Here is a 17285-nt window from a genome sequence, read left to right as displayed (position 1 = left end):
TCTAATAAAATCAATATAACTTCCTTGAGACGAGATGCTTATATGAAGCATACCCACTACCCAACGCACTTAAAGATTTTTCCAAGAAAGATGTAATCATAAACAAGCAAAATAAAGTAATTAATAAACGAACCCTTACGCCATATGTTGTTTTCTAGTAATTCTGACGTTCCAGAAATACAGGGGATACTCAAAATAACTGGGACAGGTAAAATTTTCACTTTTCAAAAAATGTTCAACTCGCTGTAACTTTTCGAAAAGGGCATCAAATATTCTCAAAATTTTACTGTAATTTCATCAACTAGTTGTGTATCAGTGGTCAAAATTTTGAAAAGATCGGGCTATTCTACACGAAGTTATAAAGGTTCTAGAAAAAGGTATAATTATCCGATAGCCAACTTTGAGTTGTTATATCTCCAGATTCAATGAACCGAATGCAATGAAATTTTGATCATTTATGACTAATATAATGAGCTATAAAAAACTTTTCACAAAACTTGAAATTCTTTACACGATAGAAAATTATAACGATTAGATAATTTTTCAAATATAACACCAATTTATCCAAAACTTCATCATCGTTTCAAAATTTGAGATAGTAATTATAGTTCATTTAAATTCCCTCTAATTGACTTGAATGTATTTATGTTTCAAAAGAAAGCAACGAAATAGCCGCCAATCAATTGAAAAAGTAATGGGATGCGTATGAAAAAAAGATAAATTTACTAAAAAAACATAGAATAAATGAAATCGCTATAACTTTTTTTCTTAATAATAATTTTAAATTAAGTCAACTGCTTTACAAAGTTCATTATATTAGTCATAAATGATCAAAATTTCATTGCATTCGGTTCATTGAATCCGGAGATATAACAGCTCAAAGTTGACTTTCGGAAAATCATACCTTTTTTTAGAATCTTTATAATCTTGTGTATAATGGCCCGATCTTTTCCAAATTTTGACCACTGATACACAACTAGTTGATGAACTTACAGTAAAAATTTCAGAATATTTGATGCCCTTTTCGAAAAGTTACAGCGAGTTGAACATTTTTTGAAAAGTGAAAATTCTACCTGTCCCAGTTATTTTGAGTATCCCCTGTACTTCTTGATTTAAAAGTGATATTTTAAATAAAAAATTTTAATTCGATAGTACGGACACCAAACGAAGCGGTGGTGTACGAACTATCAAGGTATGCCTGTACTGGCTAATGTCAATGTTATGTTTTTCTTAGTAACTAATTCGGTTACAATAGTGCATCCAGCAAACCACACAGCGCCTTCACGTTTGTGGCCCTATGGTATCCAACGACCACCAAGCAAGCATAATTGCACCATCAATAAAAGATGTTTATGCCAACTTTTCAGAAACTTTCTAAACGCATGTGATAAGTGTCTCAAAACCAACTTTATTTATTATGCAAACAATTGTCATCGTGTCTTACATAGCAACAATCGTTTCTGTGAATACCGGGCAACTCACTGGAACAATCCGTTCCCAGCCATCTTAGAAAACTGCAGTAGAATCACTTGGCATAATACGGAACCTCACGGTGACGGCGACTTGCTCCGCCAACAGTCCACTCGTCAATGAGGCAGCATCACACTGACGACGACCCCGTCATGGTGCTGGCTGTCACTGATGCTTGCTAGGGGAAATACACGCATGGGAAATGCTACTCAGCTTTGTTCATACCCCACATTCTCCCTCTTCTCCGAAAAAAAAAGTTTTCTTACTAGCAGGCTTGTTATTTTTACGCTCAATCCCTCAATTTCGTTCTCTTCATCCTTATGGCACCAATGCAACAAGATATACTTCAAGATACAAGAATTAAGACGAATGGCCAAATTTACTTTATTGTTTAGTAAACGCACTTTTGTTAATATCGAACCTATATCATTTGATTGATAGCTTGCAATGCTAACCGATCATCTATGGGGTTTTGCCGAGCTCCAATAAAAATTACTACAACACACGCAGTTGGGTGATGCGTCTTCTCTCCTTCAAGCGCACGTCTCGTTATGTAGCCGGCCCTGTTTTTCTCTCACTCAAATCAATCGTTATTCACGATTGCGAAAAAAAAACAAGAGATTAACGAATTTGAGATTTATCAGACTAAAGATTCCGTATATCATACAACTCCACTTTCAATGCTTCAATGTGATGGTACAGATGGACCATATATAACACACAAATGTCCTTCATTATACGAAAATAGATTCTACAAAACGAGTTCGAAAGAGGTTCTACAACATATTTTCAGTAGATGTTTTCATTGCGTACTTCGAATTTTAAACTGTTTTACGATATGCAATTTTTATGGGCGGTTTTCATTACACGTCCCTGCATTTTCCTCACGCACAGCTTTCGGCAGTTATCATGCAACGCCATTTCCTTAGACGGGTTTCTTTACACATCGCTGCATTTTCTTTATGCAGAATAATTTTCAGCGGTTATCCAAAAAATGCCGTTTCCTTGGACGGTTTTCATTGCACGTCCCTGCATTTTCCTTATGCAGAAAAATTGTCGGCGGTTATCCAACAACGCCTTTACCTTGGACGGTTTTCACTACACGTCCCTGCATTTTCTTTATGCAGAATAATTTTCGGCGGTTATCCAAAAATGCCGTTTCCTTGGACGGTTTTCATTGCACGTCTCTGCATTTTCCTTATGCAGAAAAATTGTCGGCGGTTATCCAACAACGCCTTTACCTTGGACGGTTTTCACTACACGTCCCTGCATTTTCTTTATGCAGAATAACTTTCGGCGGTTATCTAAAAATGCCGTTTCTTTGGACGGTTTTCATTACACGTCCCTGCATTTTCCTTATGCAGAAAAATTTTCGGCGGTTCGACACGCCATTAATTTGCCCAACCAAAAACCCGAGCAAAAAACCAACCCAACCAACCAATGCCGCGAGTATTTTACGGCAACATTCACAATAGTAAAACACCTCTACCATCATGCACATCAACCTGTTTGCATTTACCGTTCAACCGAGCGACAACACGAGCATGTACGATCCGAGGAATCAACGAAAGCGCGACCATCCATGCCGAGCAAGAACATGAAGAAACATGCATGCAATCATCGACCGACCACCTATCCACAGCGTGCTACCAGTCGACAACAAAAATCAACCACGTCACCACGCCTTTGTTCATATGTTTGTGCTAGAACCAAGGCTAAAACAGAACGCGGTTGGAAAAACAAAAACTTTCCGCGCTCTAGCTTTCGTCAGGAACCGCAGAATTGCAACACCCACTTCACTGTGTTTGCAGCACCACCACACACTTCACACACCAAAACGATTTGTTTTCTTTCACTGTTTTTATGCCAAGTGATTCTACCTATTTTATGATTAACTTGTTATTGATTATGATGCACTCCTGGCAGGATCGCCAATGTGAATACCGGGCAACTCACTGGAACAATCCGTTCCCAGCCATCTTAGCAAACTGCAGTAGAATCACTTGGCATAATACGGAACCTCACGGTGACGGTGACTTGCTCCGCCAACAGTCCACTCGTCAATGAGGCAGCATCACACTGACGACGACCCCGTCATGGTGCTGGCTGTCACTGATGCTTGCTAGGGGAAATACACGCATGGGAAATGCTACTCAGCTTTGTTCATACCCCACAGTTTCCATTGCATAGATTTGATTTTCGAAAATCCATACCAATCCTCCATATCAAAAAGCACAACAGAGATAAAATTTTGCAAGAAAAAAAGTGGAACTGCGGTCGCACGCCAAGTTCATTGTCACCTGGCAATTTCCGAAAGCAGCTATCAAAATGCCCCCTTGCTGTACCCGACTACAATGTAAACCACAGCAAACGAACCATTTTGGACTAGACATTATAATTCATTCAAAGTGTGAAGTATGAACTCATTCCGAAATAATAAATTAATAAACCGTCTACTGCACACGTCCTGACTCGGGACAATATTTGCACAAAATGCAAGTTGGCTGATAACGATAGCATGCAGCGGGCATTTGTCCCACCATCATCATTACAGAATGGCCGCCATCTGGCCGTGATAACGTTACAATGCATTGTCCATCAGGGGAAGGAATTTCACCGGTTTATTACTTCGCAAAGCTTGAGGCGTGGTATTTCATTGTGCAAACCGGGCGCATTTCTCGGAGACACACAAATACCGGGAATAGTTGGAAACGTGACCGGAAGCTAAAGCCCACCGTAAATTCCATCGCTTTGATTGGAGCAGATCCGGTTTGATTCTAGGAGGCCGTTACGAGTACCGCACGTGGATTACGAGGAAGCTTACCTGTGATATATAAGACGTAGGCTGACACCAGTATTGTGGCTTCGTACCACATTACTTTGCCATCGCTGAGGACGGTAATCAGTCCGATGACGGCCATGCCGTACATCATCGAGTCTCGTGTGACGGGCCACCATCGTAGTTGAACGACCTAGAACAGAAGAAAAATGAAAATTTGATAAATGATGTAAATTGAGGATTTCATTTCCGGTAAATCAGGGCAAATTGGGGTACAATGGACAGCTGTTTGTACCATTCCGAGAGTGATTCTAGTGTTATTCGATAAACAGTATTTGTATAGGGTAAGTGTTCCAAATATGGCTATAGTACCAATTATTCGCCATAGTTGATTTTCATTCTTTTTCGATGTAAATCAACAAGAACAATTTTATGAACAACGGATTACATAGCATAGCATAGCATAGCATAGCATGAATACTTGCACAAATCTTGGATGGAGTTGCAAAGTTGAATATTTCCATTGACATTGCTGATGTCGCTACTATCTACAATGTCATAGATTCACTCAGCTCCACACACCTGGCCAAGTCCTTGCAAGCATTTATAAATCCCTTCATCAACTTAGAAAGAGCCCAGAACTGAAGCATCTTCCAATAGATGAAAGGATGTTGAAAATAGCGAATTTTCAACTTATATGCAGTTATAAAGTAAATATACTGAAGTAGAATTATTTATAAATAAATAATATTGGAAAGATCTCACCAATTGTTGTGGGGTTTTTGTGGTTCAATGTCGATCATCTCATTGTCTTGATTGATGTTCTACTCTGTAAAGAACAACACAATACTCCGCAAAGAACAACACAATACTGAACACTTAACACCCGCGCATCTATTGTTTTGATTTTCATTCGAGACAATAGCGAACGCGATCGATTATGCTGCCATACTCACCCCTACAGGAGTGATGCATGCACAGCCAAGAAAAACACAATCAATTTTATGAACAACGGATTACGTTCACAAAAGATGGTTGCACTCATTTTTGGACTGGAAGTTCCCTTAATGATAACACAACATTTTGTTTTAGGATATTCTCTAACAATTATTGAAATGTCAAAGACATCAAAAAATCTTTTTTAAAATAAAAGCTTTCTAGGACATTCCAAAGCTATAGTAAGAAATTTCCTTCAAAAATTGTCTAAAATTGATTCCATGGATTTAGCGAAAAAATATTTCGCTTGTTTTACGGCTCTTTCAGTCTATATTAAGCAGCTAAAACGCCTTTCGCATCTACTGTCCTACGTTTCGGTGTGTATTTCACAAACGTAGGACAGTAGATGCGAAAGGCGTTTTAGCTGCTTAATATAGACTGAAAGAGCCGTAAAACAAGCGAAATACTCGTCAATACAGTCGTTAGCAGTCAGTCAAATTTAGCAAAAAAAAATACCATGAATGTATTTATATTTCACCAAAATATTGTTAACGATAATCCATACTTTTCTGGTATTGCATTGAATGCGTTGGAATACTTGTTATCAGGTATCAGTAGGTCAGCTCCAGAGGCACGTTCTCCTCCATTTGGGAAATTTGTGCCATCGCCATGAACACGAGCCTATTCATCATTTACCTAACGGAGAAGAGAAGGCAAAAAGGGCAGGACAGGGGAAAGGACAGGTAAGAGAATAGGATCGTCATACACGCATAAGCGTACCACAATGGGTTCAAACAGCGCCCTGAAAAGGGCACTGTGATACCGCATAAAGCGTAAAGAGAGCCTATAACTCTTTACCACAGCGGATCAAGAACAACAGAACGTCCTGAAGATTAAGGGTTCTGAAGTCAGTTTCACTTAATAAGTGTTTACCGAGTACTCGGAAACGCAGTTGCGCCAAAACTGGACTTAAATGATACGAAGTTCCTTAATCGGGTTCACAGCTATCACATGCAAATGAATCAGCTTGCTGAACCTGTTCGACCTGCGATCAGTGTAACATACGATGCCGTCTGAAATACGTCTCTCCAGATATCCAGATGTCCGCTCTTCCCGGGATGGTAATTTGTGGAAAATGGCCTACATGGAAAATTACAAGTTATTGTAAGATCACTTGGAGCAAGGACAACTTTGTCCCAATTCACCAAAAGTGGAAACTACGAGGTGTGTGTTGAACTACAGTTTACAGAAGTTTCCTCTAATAAACCGAGTACCCATAGACGGTAAGTGCAAGAAAGTGCTTCTTGTTTGAGATGAATGTGTAGTGGAGCAACGTCAAAGAGAGCTTCAAGCGCTGTCGTGGGAGTTGAAGAGAACGCTGCAGACATCGCCATTAAGCACATCCTTGAGAGATGGCCTAACTTTGATTGGACCGTTCTCACTTCGCCTTTTAACCACACAAGACATCCATAAGACAATATTGGACGAACAACAGTCGTTTAAATCCATTTGATATACTTGGATTTAAGACTCCAAGTTGTACCAAAGGTTCGCCGGCATTGCCCGAAGGCCATACAAGCTTTCTTGATTCTGAACTCAACATAAGGTGTCCAGGAAAACGTGGAATCAAGAATAACTCCAACGTACTTCACCTGTTCAGTCACATCGATTTCAGAATCAAAGAGACGCAAAGGTCGAACGATATCACGGTTTCGCCTTTCCGTAAAAAAGAACAATAGATGTTTAACTCGGATTTACCGATAGGCCATATTGGCGACACCAACCCTCAACTACCTGAAGGGCGTTTTGCATCAGGTCGAAAAGGGTGCTGATGCACATACCAACTAACAATGCTAGGTAGTCGTCGGCAAAACCATAAGTAGGAAAACCACTATTATTGAGTTGCCTCAATAGCGTATCTGCTACGAGATTCCACAAAAGTGGTGATAAAACTCCCCCTTGGGGGCATCCACAAACACTCAATTTCCTAATCGCCGCTTGACGCAATGTCGCGAACAGATGTCGGTTTTTGAGCATTTGGTGAATCCAATTGGAAATCATTGGAGGTATACTGTTGAGGCTCCGCAGTGCCTCAAACGGGGATTTTCTTTCCGCAGAAAGAAAACACAGGTTTATACTTGAAAACACTTTATTCACTTTCACTTCTTACACTTTACTTGGCGTTGTTCAAGCCACGCCAACGCTTGTAAGTATACTTCACTTAGCACTTCACTTAACACTTGACCGTTAGCCGGGTCAGAATGATACTATTTCGCTGTTCGGTGGTGGAGCTCTCCTTATATAGCACCCAGGAGTGCATCTAGAACGTTCTATTAGATTCTCGAATAAAACATTCTAGACCATTCCACAAATCTGGCTGCACTGTCTGAAGGAAGCCTCTCACCGGTCGCTCACGAGCGGCATGCACAAGCTCGTCCAACTGGGTGCCGCCGCGATGACGCGCGCTCGCACACAGCTGTCATCATCAATCATCATCGCAATCATCGTTGGTGGTGAGTGGTCCCGCGCTGTCGCCGTGTTTACATTTGTGGGAGCTGGAGTGACGCTGTTCATTCTAATAGGGGAAAGAGGGGCACATTTTCCACCGGAGCGCTCGATGGGCGCGAACATACTGCCCCCGGGCTGGAAGCATTCCTGTTGATGCAACGGCATTGGATGCCGGTTGGCTTCTCTGCAATCGAGTTGAAGCGGTGGTCGACTCGTCGGAATGTTTCCCTGTTGTCTTCGTCGTGGCGGTTGGTGGCGACACTTGGTGGGCACTTTCACACAAGATATCTCCATCAGTTTGGATAATCCAGCGTGTCCTTCCTTGGATGGGCTGAGTTGCTCGACAATCATCTCAGAGCAAACTTCCGCACTGATAAACTCGCCCACCAGAGCAGGCGTCGAAGCATTCGCAGAAGTCCTTGGTGGTGGTTTCGATGGCTTGGTGTGCCACTTCTTCGTGGCCTGCAGTCTTTGAAGGTCATGGAACCTTCCCTTCTCGCTGTTACTGTCAAAAACCGTGACACGTACAGCAGTGTCCAGAGCCAGCATCACGCTGACTACTGTAACAGTTCCACACTCCATGGTCTCTGAGCCCTTGGGAAACACCACTGGCTTTACCGATGTCTTCACATACGACGGCTTAAAGGGCTCCACCTGAGCGGATTCCACTTGGTGGAAAACTAGGTCGAGGACTGTCACAGGTGAGAGCTCTTCGTGTGACAGCAGACGCGGTTCGTCCAGAACGATCTCCCATTGAGTTACAGCTGTTGCACCACACAATGGCTTTACGTGAGACAACTCATCCTGAGCGATCCCCACGTGCCTCGGGTTCTCTGCAGTGGAATCTGGCAGATCATCACTGCACAGCTTGCAATAATCCTTGTAAGCGGACTCGGGTTCCACGGCGGATGTCGCAGTGCGCAGAGGGTATTCTACGCAGAACAAATCAGAGAGCTCCTCCTGAGCGGCCTCTGACTCTTCCGTGCTTGCCGTGGACTCGATTGTACATGAGGCGAGGTTCGTCAGCTCCAGTACGGACGATCTAGTCTGCATTCTCTGGGGGAAGTCGGATTCTTCAACGAAAGTTGCAGTGTGAACGGGCTGTTCCACACTGGACGGACCAGAGAGCTTCTCCTGAGCAAGCTCTGGGCACTTCACGGCTGCCACTGTCACTGGCCTTATGCTGGACTCCACATGACGTAGCTGCTGCTCGATACTGGTTGGCTTGGAATGCTCCTTCTGAGCGGATTCCAGATGCTCAACGGATCTCGTAGAACGGACGATTGGATGTGGTTCCACACTTGATTGCCAGGAGTACTTCTTCTGAGAGTGCTCCGAGCGGTGCTGATGATCAACTTCATGCAGTAGACCAGGAGCTGCTGATCCATCAGATTCAGCGGTGTCACTTGGTAAACCGGAGTGCTCCCCCCGAGCAGACTCCGACTGGTGATGGTTTCGGACACTTACCGGCTTGCAGTGCTCCTTCTGAGCATTCTTCGGTTGGTGATATGATCGCACTCTCTGAGTCGATGGCACTACCCTGGGCGCGTCGGAGAGCTCCTCGCGACCACACTGCGATTGGTGGCGAATCATCAATCTTCCTGAAGTTCTCCAATCCTTGCTGACCGATGGGATTACCTGGACGGGGATCGCAGTGGCACTCGATAGCTGCACACAGGACTGGCTGGATAGCTTCGTCGGTGTGAACTCTGTCCGGAAGGAAGTCCGCTTCCAATCCGCGCCTTGTCGATCTTCAGTGCTTGGCACGTCACATCTCGTTGTGTGACGCGGTTCCTTCGTACAGGACGACCTATCGTGTTCTCTGTGAACGTTGTTCGGTTGGTCCTTGGACGTCTCAGAGTTTGCCGGCGGCTCTAGACTGGATGAGTCGTAGAGTTCTTCTGAGACGGACTTCAACTGATGCCGATTATGGAGGCTAGCTCGGCACTTTCTCGGTTGCGGCATGGCTGGTTTCTGGGTAGGTGTCACAGTGTGATTAGCTGGCGTCACACTGGACCGATTTGAACACTCTCCTTGGGCGGATTCCACGTTGCTGACGTTCGTCGCAACGTGATGCGACGGTACCACGTGGGACTTGTCAGATTGCTCCTTTTGAGCAGGTTCTGACCACTGCCTGCTTTGGAAGCTTTCCAAACCAAGGCGCTCACTCTTGCTGAGTTCGTACTCACCAGCCAAGCTCGCGGATAGCTGCTCTACCCTTAGCAGCGCTTCGGTGTGCAGCCGGTAGAAGTCCATCTCCAGGTCACCCTGATCCTCGAACTCCGATGCTGGGATGCGATCCAAGATCTCCTGGTGCAGCTTGGCGTACTCCTGGTAGTACGTGCCTAGCTTCTTCTCGTACACCCGCAGGAGCGATGATCTTATCTTCGACGGGTCGTGCTCTGCCTCCACCAGGTTTCCCAAAATGTGCCGGGTCTTCCGCGAGACCTGTTCACGGAGATGGATGAGCAGCTGTATCTCATGCATGGCGGGTGCTTCAAATTCCGGTGTGTGGTGTCTCATCTTCACTTGTACGGACGGTGGTTGGTCGATAAGTCCTTTTTTCGGTGCTCACACAAGAATTTACCGACGGTGCCGATCTCCTTTGACCGGCGGAAATCCTCGACTGGTCACCTCGTTGACCAGGGGAACGACTTTGTTAGGACCGAACACCTCACTGATCGGCGGACGATCTTGTCCTTGGTGACTAGCACGGGCTGTCCTGCTTCCACTGATACCACCTTGATCAGCAGAAGGCTTTTACGGTACCGATAGCAAGGCTCGCTGATCGGTATAAAATTGTCTCCTTGGTTGTCTTGCCGGCGGCAAGAATGACACATCCAGTGCCGATCGTCCACTGACCGGCGGTAATTCCTCTCGCCCGTTGACCAGGGAAGCACTTCTTCTGGGGCCGATGACCTCGTTGATCAGCAGGAAATCTTCTCGTTGGTGACGTCTTTACCGGCGGCAAAGATGTCACCTTTGATGCTCGTCGTACACTGACCGACAGGATTCCTCTTCGATGCGCTGGTGTCCTCACCGGCGGTAAGGACCGTTGATACCGATCTCTCGTTGACCGGTACGAAACTCCTCGGCTGGTCTCCTCGATGACCAGCTGGACGCCTTGCTAGGACCGACCGACTCGTCGATCGGGGGGATTCCTACGACGGGATAGTGTCTTTGCCGGCGGCAAAGCAGTCACCGTTGGTGCCGATCGTCCACAGACCGGCAGGGATTCCTCGACTGGTCGCCTCGTTGACCAGGGGAACAACTCGCTGGTGCCGATCTCCTCGCTGACCAGCGTAAAATCCTCCAGGGGAAAGGATCTCGGTTCCACTGATCTTTCCTCGACCAGCAGATATCTTCGTTGGGACCGACCGACTCGTCGATCGGTAGAAATCCTTCGATGGATGGTGTCTTTGCCGGCGGCAAAGATGTCACCGTTGGTGCCGATCGTCTACAGACCGGCAGGGATTCCTCGACTGGTCGCCTCGATGACCAGCAGGACGCTTCGGCGGTGAACCGGGGACTGTAGGCCGGTTCCACTCCACAGGTACGGTATCCGGTTCGGACGGACCAAATGTTGAGGCTCCGCAGTGCCTCAAACGGGGATTTTCTTTCCGCAGAAAGAAAACACAGGTTTATACTTGAAAACACTTTATTCACTTTCACTTCTTACACTTTACTTGGCGTTGTTCAAGCCACGCCAACGCTTGTAAGTATACTTCACTTAGCACTTCACTTAACACTTGACCGTTAGCCGGGTCAGAATGATACTATTTCGCTGTTCGGTGGTGGAGCTCTCCTTATATAGCACCCAGGAGTGCATCTAGAACGTTCTATTAGATTCTCGAATAAAACATTCTAGACCATTCCACAAATCTGGCTGCACTGTCTGAAGGAAGCCTCTCACCGGTCGCTCACGAGCGGCATGCACAAGCTCGTCCAACTGGGTGCCGCCGCGATGACGCGCGCTCGCACACAGCTGTCATCATCAATCATCATCGCAATCATCGTTGGTGGTGAGTGGTCCCGCGCTGTCGCCGTGTTTACATTTGTGGGAGCTGGAGTGACGCTGTTCATTCTAATAGGGGAAAGAGGGGCACATTTTCCACCGGAGCGCTCGATGGGCGCGAACATATACCATGACCCCGTGCGGCTTCCAATATGGCATCAAAAGGCACCTTGCTTGTCAAAGGAACCCTCGATATCTAAGAAAACACACCAGCAGGATTGCTTTTCAGCGAATGCCTTCTCGATATCATAAACAACTTTGTGTAAAAGAGTCACAGTGGACTTTCCAGATTGGTAAGCATGTTGGTTCACACGAAGAGGCACATTGGCCAGATGAACATCACGGATGTGATGATCGACAATGCGTTCTAAGCATTTCAGAAGAAAAGAGGTCAAACTGACTTCATATGACGCACGACCCGCACGGTACAAACATTACAGTTATATCCCGCCAGGATTTGGGAATATACCCTGTAGCAAAACTGCAAACAAGTAGTTGTTTCAAAACATGTTTGAAATAATCAAATCCCTTCTGAAGCAAAGTAGGATAAATCCCTTCCGCCTCAGGAGATTTGAAAGGAGCAAAGCTATTTAGTGCCCATTCAATTGATTCTAGAGTTATAATACTCCAAACCGAAGCTAAAATATCATACCTACAAGGAAATACATCAGGTTCATCCGAAGATGTAATATCCACACATCCGGGGAAGTACGTACTGAATAAACATTCCAAAAATTCCTCATCAGAGGAAGTGAAATCAGGTATCAGAAGGCCGGCTCCAGAGGCACGTTATCCTCCATTTGGGACATTTGTGCCATCGCCATACATATAAGCCAATTTCATCATTTACCTGAGGGAATGGGACAAGAGATGGAATAGGATTAGGAAAGGGAAAGGTGATGAAATAGGAAGGGGTGCCCTTGAAGAGGGAATGAACGCATAAGCGCAATGAGAGCTCATAGCCCATACCACAACGGGTTTAATCAGTGCCCTGAAAAAGGACATTATAAAACGCATAAGCGTAAAGAGAGCCTATAGCTCATTAGAGGTAGCTTGTGACGTCATGCCTCTTTCAATATGACATTGAAAGGCACGTCATCGAAAGCATCCTCAATATTCAAGAAATCACCCAAGCAAAAACTACGTTTGAGCGAGTACTTTCTTGAAAACGTATACAACTTTGTGTAAAAGAGTCACTGTGGACATCCCAAATTTGGAAGCATGTGAGTTCACATGAAAAGGCATGTCAGCCAGACGAACATCACAGATGTGTTAATCGACAATGCGTTTCTAGCATTTCAGAAAGAACGAGGTAACCAGATGAATCTGGAATTCATTCCTTCTTTATACAACGCACGCACCCTTCCGGGATAAAACTATAAAGTAATTTCAAGCCATGAAAATACCCAATAGCAAACTGCAAGAGTTCAAAACATGTTTGAAATACTCAAATCCCTTTGAAGAAATATAGGACAAACCCCCATTTGCACCTGGAGATTTGAAGTAAGCAGAGCTTTTTAGGGCCCACTAAGTCGATTGTATAGCTATAATTCTCAAGCGGAGCTAGAGATTCGTAACTGTACAAAAGAATTGTTTATCCGAAGATATTTTGAACTTGAACAGATCAGAGTTCCATTCAGGAATACCTCTTACGGTCCGCACAGACCGCAGAGGACAAGCTTCTTTCAAAGCCATAGTTATGGTATACCACAATGGAGGGCGTTGTAGGTACAAAACCACAATGAAACTCTCTTGGAGTAGCTATGGAAGCGAATTATCCATAAAATGTGGTCGCAACCAATTAGTACAGGTTCCCTACCCAAGAAACAGAACTAGCTGAATAACAGTTTCTTAAGCTAAAGTTTGCTTAAAAGTAGTTTGTTCCTCTCTTGTACAGCAAATATGTTTGTTGGGTAGTTTGTTGAGCAGGATCACCTGAATACGCAAATTTTGCGAAGGCACACTAAAAAGTGCAAAGAAGGTCAAATGGAGACTCCTCATCTGACACATGCCAATCAGTTAACTCATGAGTTGGGTTAGGTGCAATTCTATGTTAAGTTATCCATGAACTGTACTACCTAAGTAATCCATCCAGCTGAAGCATCTCAAATTAATGTTTGAGCTACTGCAGATGATGTAATCATCGTAGCAATACCGCCAAATACTTGCTTGAAGGCATGCATAAGGAAATGTTGAAACATACTGTCAACGTTATTCTAAGATATAGCATGCTCGAGGCACGACACTTCATTTATAATGAAACAAGCAAACTGGGTTCACAAGGTAACCTATACAGAAGTTACCCTACGAAAATGAACTTTTCGAAGTAGAGCCACTTGGGCTACGCACGCTTCTTACGCTGAAAATTGATCTGAGGTTTCCTAGCCGTAGCCACTACCCAAACTAGACAGGATTACACTCTTCACAATCACAGCACAAAAAGGAAACATCAACGACAAACCAAATCGGTGTCAATTGAAAAACGCCAATGGCGAAAACGCATTAAGCGAAACCATAAAGGTAGTTATGTTAGCTAATGTACAACATTTGAAAAATCCTGCCCTGATTTAGCCTCAAATTTGAGACTTAAGAAGGGCAACTGATCTCGGAGAAACACAAGGTCCACTGCACTATTGCTCCGGTTAGTGCAGTAACTCCGTTTTTGGTTAGGTTTTTATTAGACCCCCAACCATTCATTCCTTGGCACGGTAAGCATAAAGCCGCATAACACCATGAATTAGGTTTCACCCGTTTAGTGGACTCTTATCACTGGATCAGGCGGTCCATAGTGTTATTCTTAGCCAATTGAGACAACCGCTACCGACACTACACAGCTTTCTAGGCTGATCGGGAAAAGAAGTTAACATTGATGGTTAACTTCCAAATGAGCCCGAACAGCCCGAAAAACAAAAAAGGTCAAACTGATAGGTCTGAAACTCTTTGCTTCTTCATACGACGCACTTTACAGTAATATCCCGCCAGGATTTGGGAATATACCCTGTACCAAAACTGCAAACAAGTAGTTGTTTCAAAACATGTTTGAAATGATCCAATCCCTTCTGAAGCAAAATAGGATAAATACCATCTGCCCTAGGAGATTTGAAAGGAGCAAAGCTATTAAATGCCCATTCAATCGATGCTAAAATTATGATACTCCGAGCCGAAGCTAAGGAATCATAACTACAAGAAAATACATCAGGTTCATCCGAAGTGTAATATCCACACATCCGGAGAAGTGTGTAATAAATAAACATTCCAAAATATCCTCATCAACCATTCGGCAAACGAAGTTCGTTCACTTGAAGATCCTTAGATTTTGCAAGGATTTTGTTTAACCGACTGGCTTCACTCAAACTAAAAACATTTGTACAAAAGTTTTTCCAGCTGGATCGTTCAGCAGACCGAAGAGCTTTCTGGTAGGTCTTGCGAGCCGACCTGAAAACCTCCGATCCAATCGAACGTGTTCTGTTCCAACTCTTTCCATATTGTTTCCTGAGCATAGCCAGATCAGGGTTCCACCAAGGGGTTCCTCTTGTGGTCTTCACAGACCGCAGAGGGCAAGCTTTCTCAGAAGCTTCCATGATGAAGGTCGTTGTAGTATCAACGGCATCATCTAAATCACTTGGAGTGTCAATGGATGGTGAGTTTCCATGAAATTGGGCTGCAACCAAATCAGTAAAAAGATCCCAGTTTGTTGACTGGGGGTTCCTGAAACGCAATATTTGCGAAGTAACACTTAAATGTTCAAAAAAGATGTAGCGATGGTCAGATAAAGATTCATCATCTGACACATGCCAATTGGTCAGCTCGTGACTAATTCTGCTCGAGCAAAGCGTTATGTTTAACACTTCTTCTCTAGCAGATACCATGAAAGTTGGGTGGTTCCCTATGTTAAGTAATCCAAAATTTGTACTACTTAAGTATTCCATCAAACTGGAGCCTCTCAAATTAATGTCTGAGCTGCCCCAGATGATATGGTGAACATTACCATCACTGCCAACAATTAGCGGAAGGCCTTTTGAAGTGCAGTGTGCAATGACTTGCTTGAAAGCATCCGTAGGGGATGGTTCATCATGCGATAAATAAACCTAACCATAAACGTATTTCCTGTTGAGATTTCCAACAGATACATCGATTGTGATAGCACATACATCTCTAGGGGTTAGTTCAGAGATGAGTGTAGCAACGATTGCGTTGTTGACAAGTACACATGCTCGAGGCATGGCACGCAAGTTTGCCGTTTCATTTTTACTGAAAGTAGCATTTACCGGGTTCACAAGGTTTCCTAGATAGAAATTCCCCTTACGGAAGTAAGGTTCTTGGACCAAGGCCACTTGGGCTGAACCATTTTGCATAAGTCTGCAAAGATTGATTGTTGCTGGAGATTGATTTGAGCTATCCTAACCGTAGACACTACCCAAATTAGGCAAGATTAAACACTGAACAATCACAGGACAAAAAAGAACAGCAACAATAAAGCCAGATCGGTATCGATTTGAGTGCGCCAAAGGCAAGGATGCACAGATTACACTGTGTAAAACGCATAATGCGAAACCATATAGGTGAAAATTTAAACTAATTTATAAAATCTTCATAATCCCGCCCTTATTCAGCCTCAAGTATGAGATTGAAGAAGGGCAGCTGATTGTCTCGGAGAAACACAAGGTCCACCGCGCTATTACTCCGGTTAGAACAGTAAGTACAAATACTGTGGCGGGTGCCCTGATACTCCACAGGCACCGTATGCGATTAGGTTTTTGTAAGACCCCCCTAACCATTCATTCCTAGGCACGGTAAGCGTAAAGCCGCATAACACCATGAATTAGGGGTCACCTGATTAGTGGAATTCTACCACTGGAACAGGCGGTCCGTAGTGCTATTCTTAGCCAGTTGAACCAACCGCTACCGACACTACACAGCTATCTAGGGTGATCGGGAAAAGAAGTTAATATTGGTGATCAACTTCATACGGGTGTCCTATGTGCATGGCAAATATGTATTATCTGTATTAAAAGAGGTTTGAGTGGACTCCCTGTCTGACGAAGGGGGAAAACACGCCACGACCGGCGATATCCACCTTCTCTATAGTATACTCACAATGTTCACATATTCGAAGACCGGTAGAGTACAGTGCTTAATTCCCCAGTGATGATCAATTGACGTGAATGATCAATCATCTAAATGCGTGGATGCATTTGGCATAAAAAGATCTAAGACATACGACCATTTACGCTTGTAGATCTGAGACTAAGAGCGTTTTTTTTCAGGAAATTCTTTGATATATCCTGAAGACCGGTAAGGTTCAAGCACAGTTATATTCTACAAGTATATACGAGTACTCTGCCGTGAATCGCATATCAGTCCCATCTTTTCTGGGTTTCCTATGCAAATGGGACATATATGCGATTCACGGCAGTACTGTATTAAGAAATTTTAGATTGATAATAAAGGCTCTTATTTCGAGGATTTTATGGGATAGCCGATAGAGCTCAGTACTCAAAAAGTTCATGCAATATTCTTTGTATTAATATATAAAGTAATAATTTTCCTTCACGTATAAATATTACCCTAGATTGA

At 43.9% G+C, this 17285-nt stretch overlaps 1 protein-coding gene across 1 annotated transcript in view; it reads right to left on the bottom strand.

Moving 5' to 3' along the window:
• Positions 1 to 17285, bottom strand: part of LOC115261816 (sodium/potassium/calcium exchanger 3) — a 30482-nt gene that overhangs the window by 12041 nt on the left and 1156 nt on the right. The window contains exon 3 of the mRNA XM_029863704.2: positions 4295 to 4442. Within this exon, the coding sequence (XP_029719564.1) occupies positions 4295 to 4442 (148 nt within the window). The remainder of the gene's footprint in view (positions 1 to 4294; positions 4443 to 17285) is intronic.

This window comes from Aedes albopictus, chromosome 3 (assembly GCF_035046485.1).
Source record: "Aedes albopictus strain Foshan chromosome 3, AalbF5, whole genome shotgun sequence".
In the NCBI taxonomy this organism is placed as follows: domain Eukaryota; kingdom Metazoa; phylum Arthropoda; class Insecta; order Diptera; family Culicidae; genus Aedes; species Aedes albopictus.
Note: the sequence above shows the minus strand (reverse complement) of the source record. Positions and strands in the feature narration are given on the sequence as shown.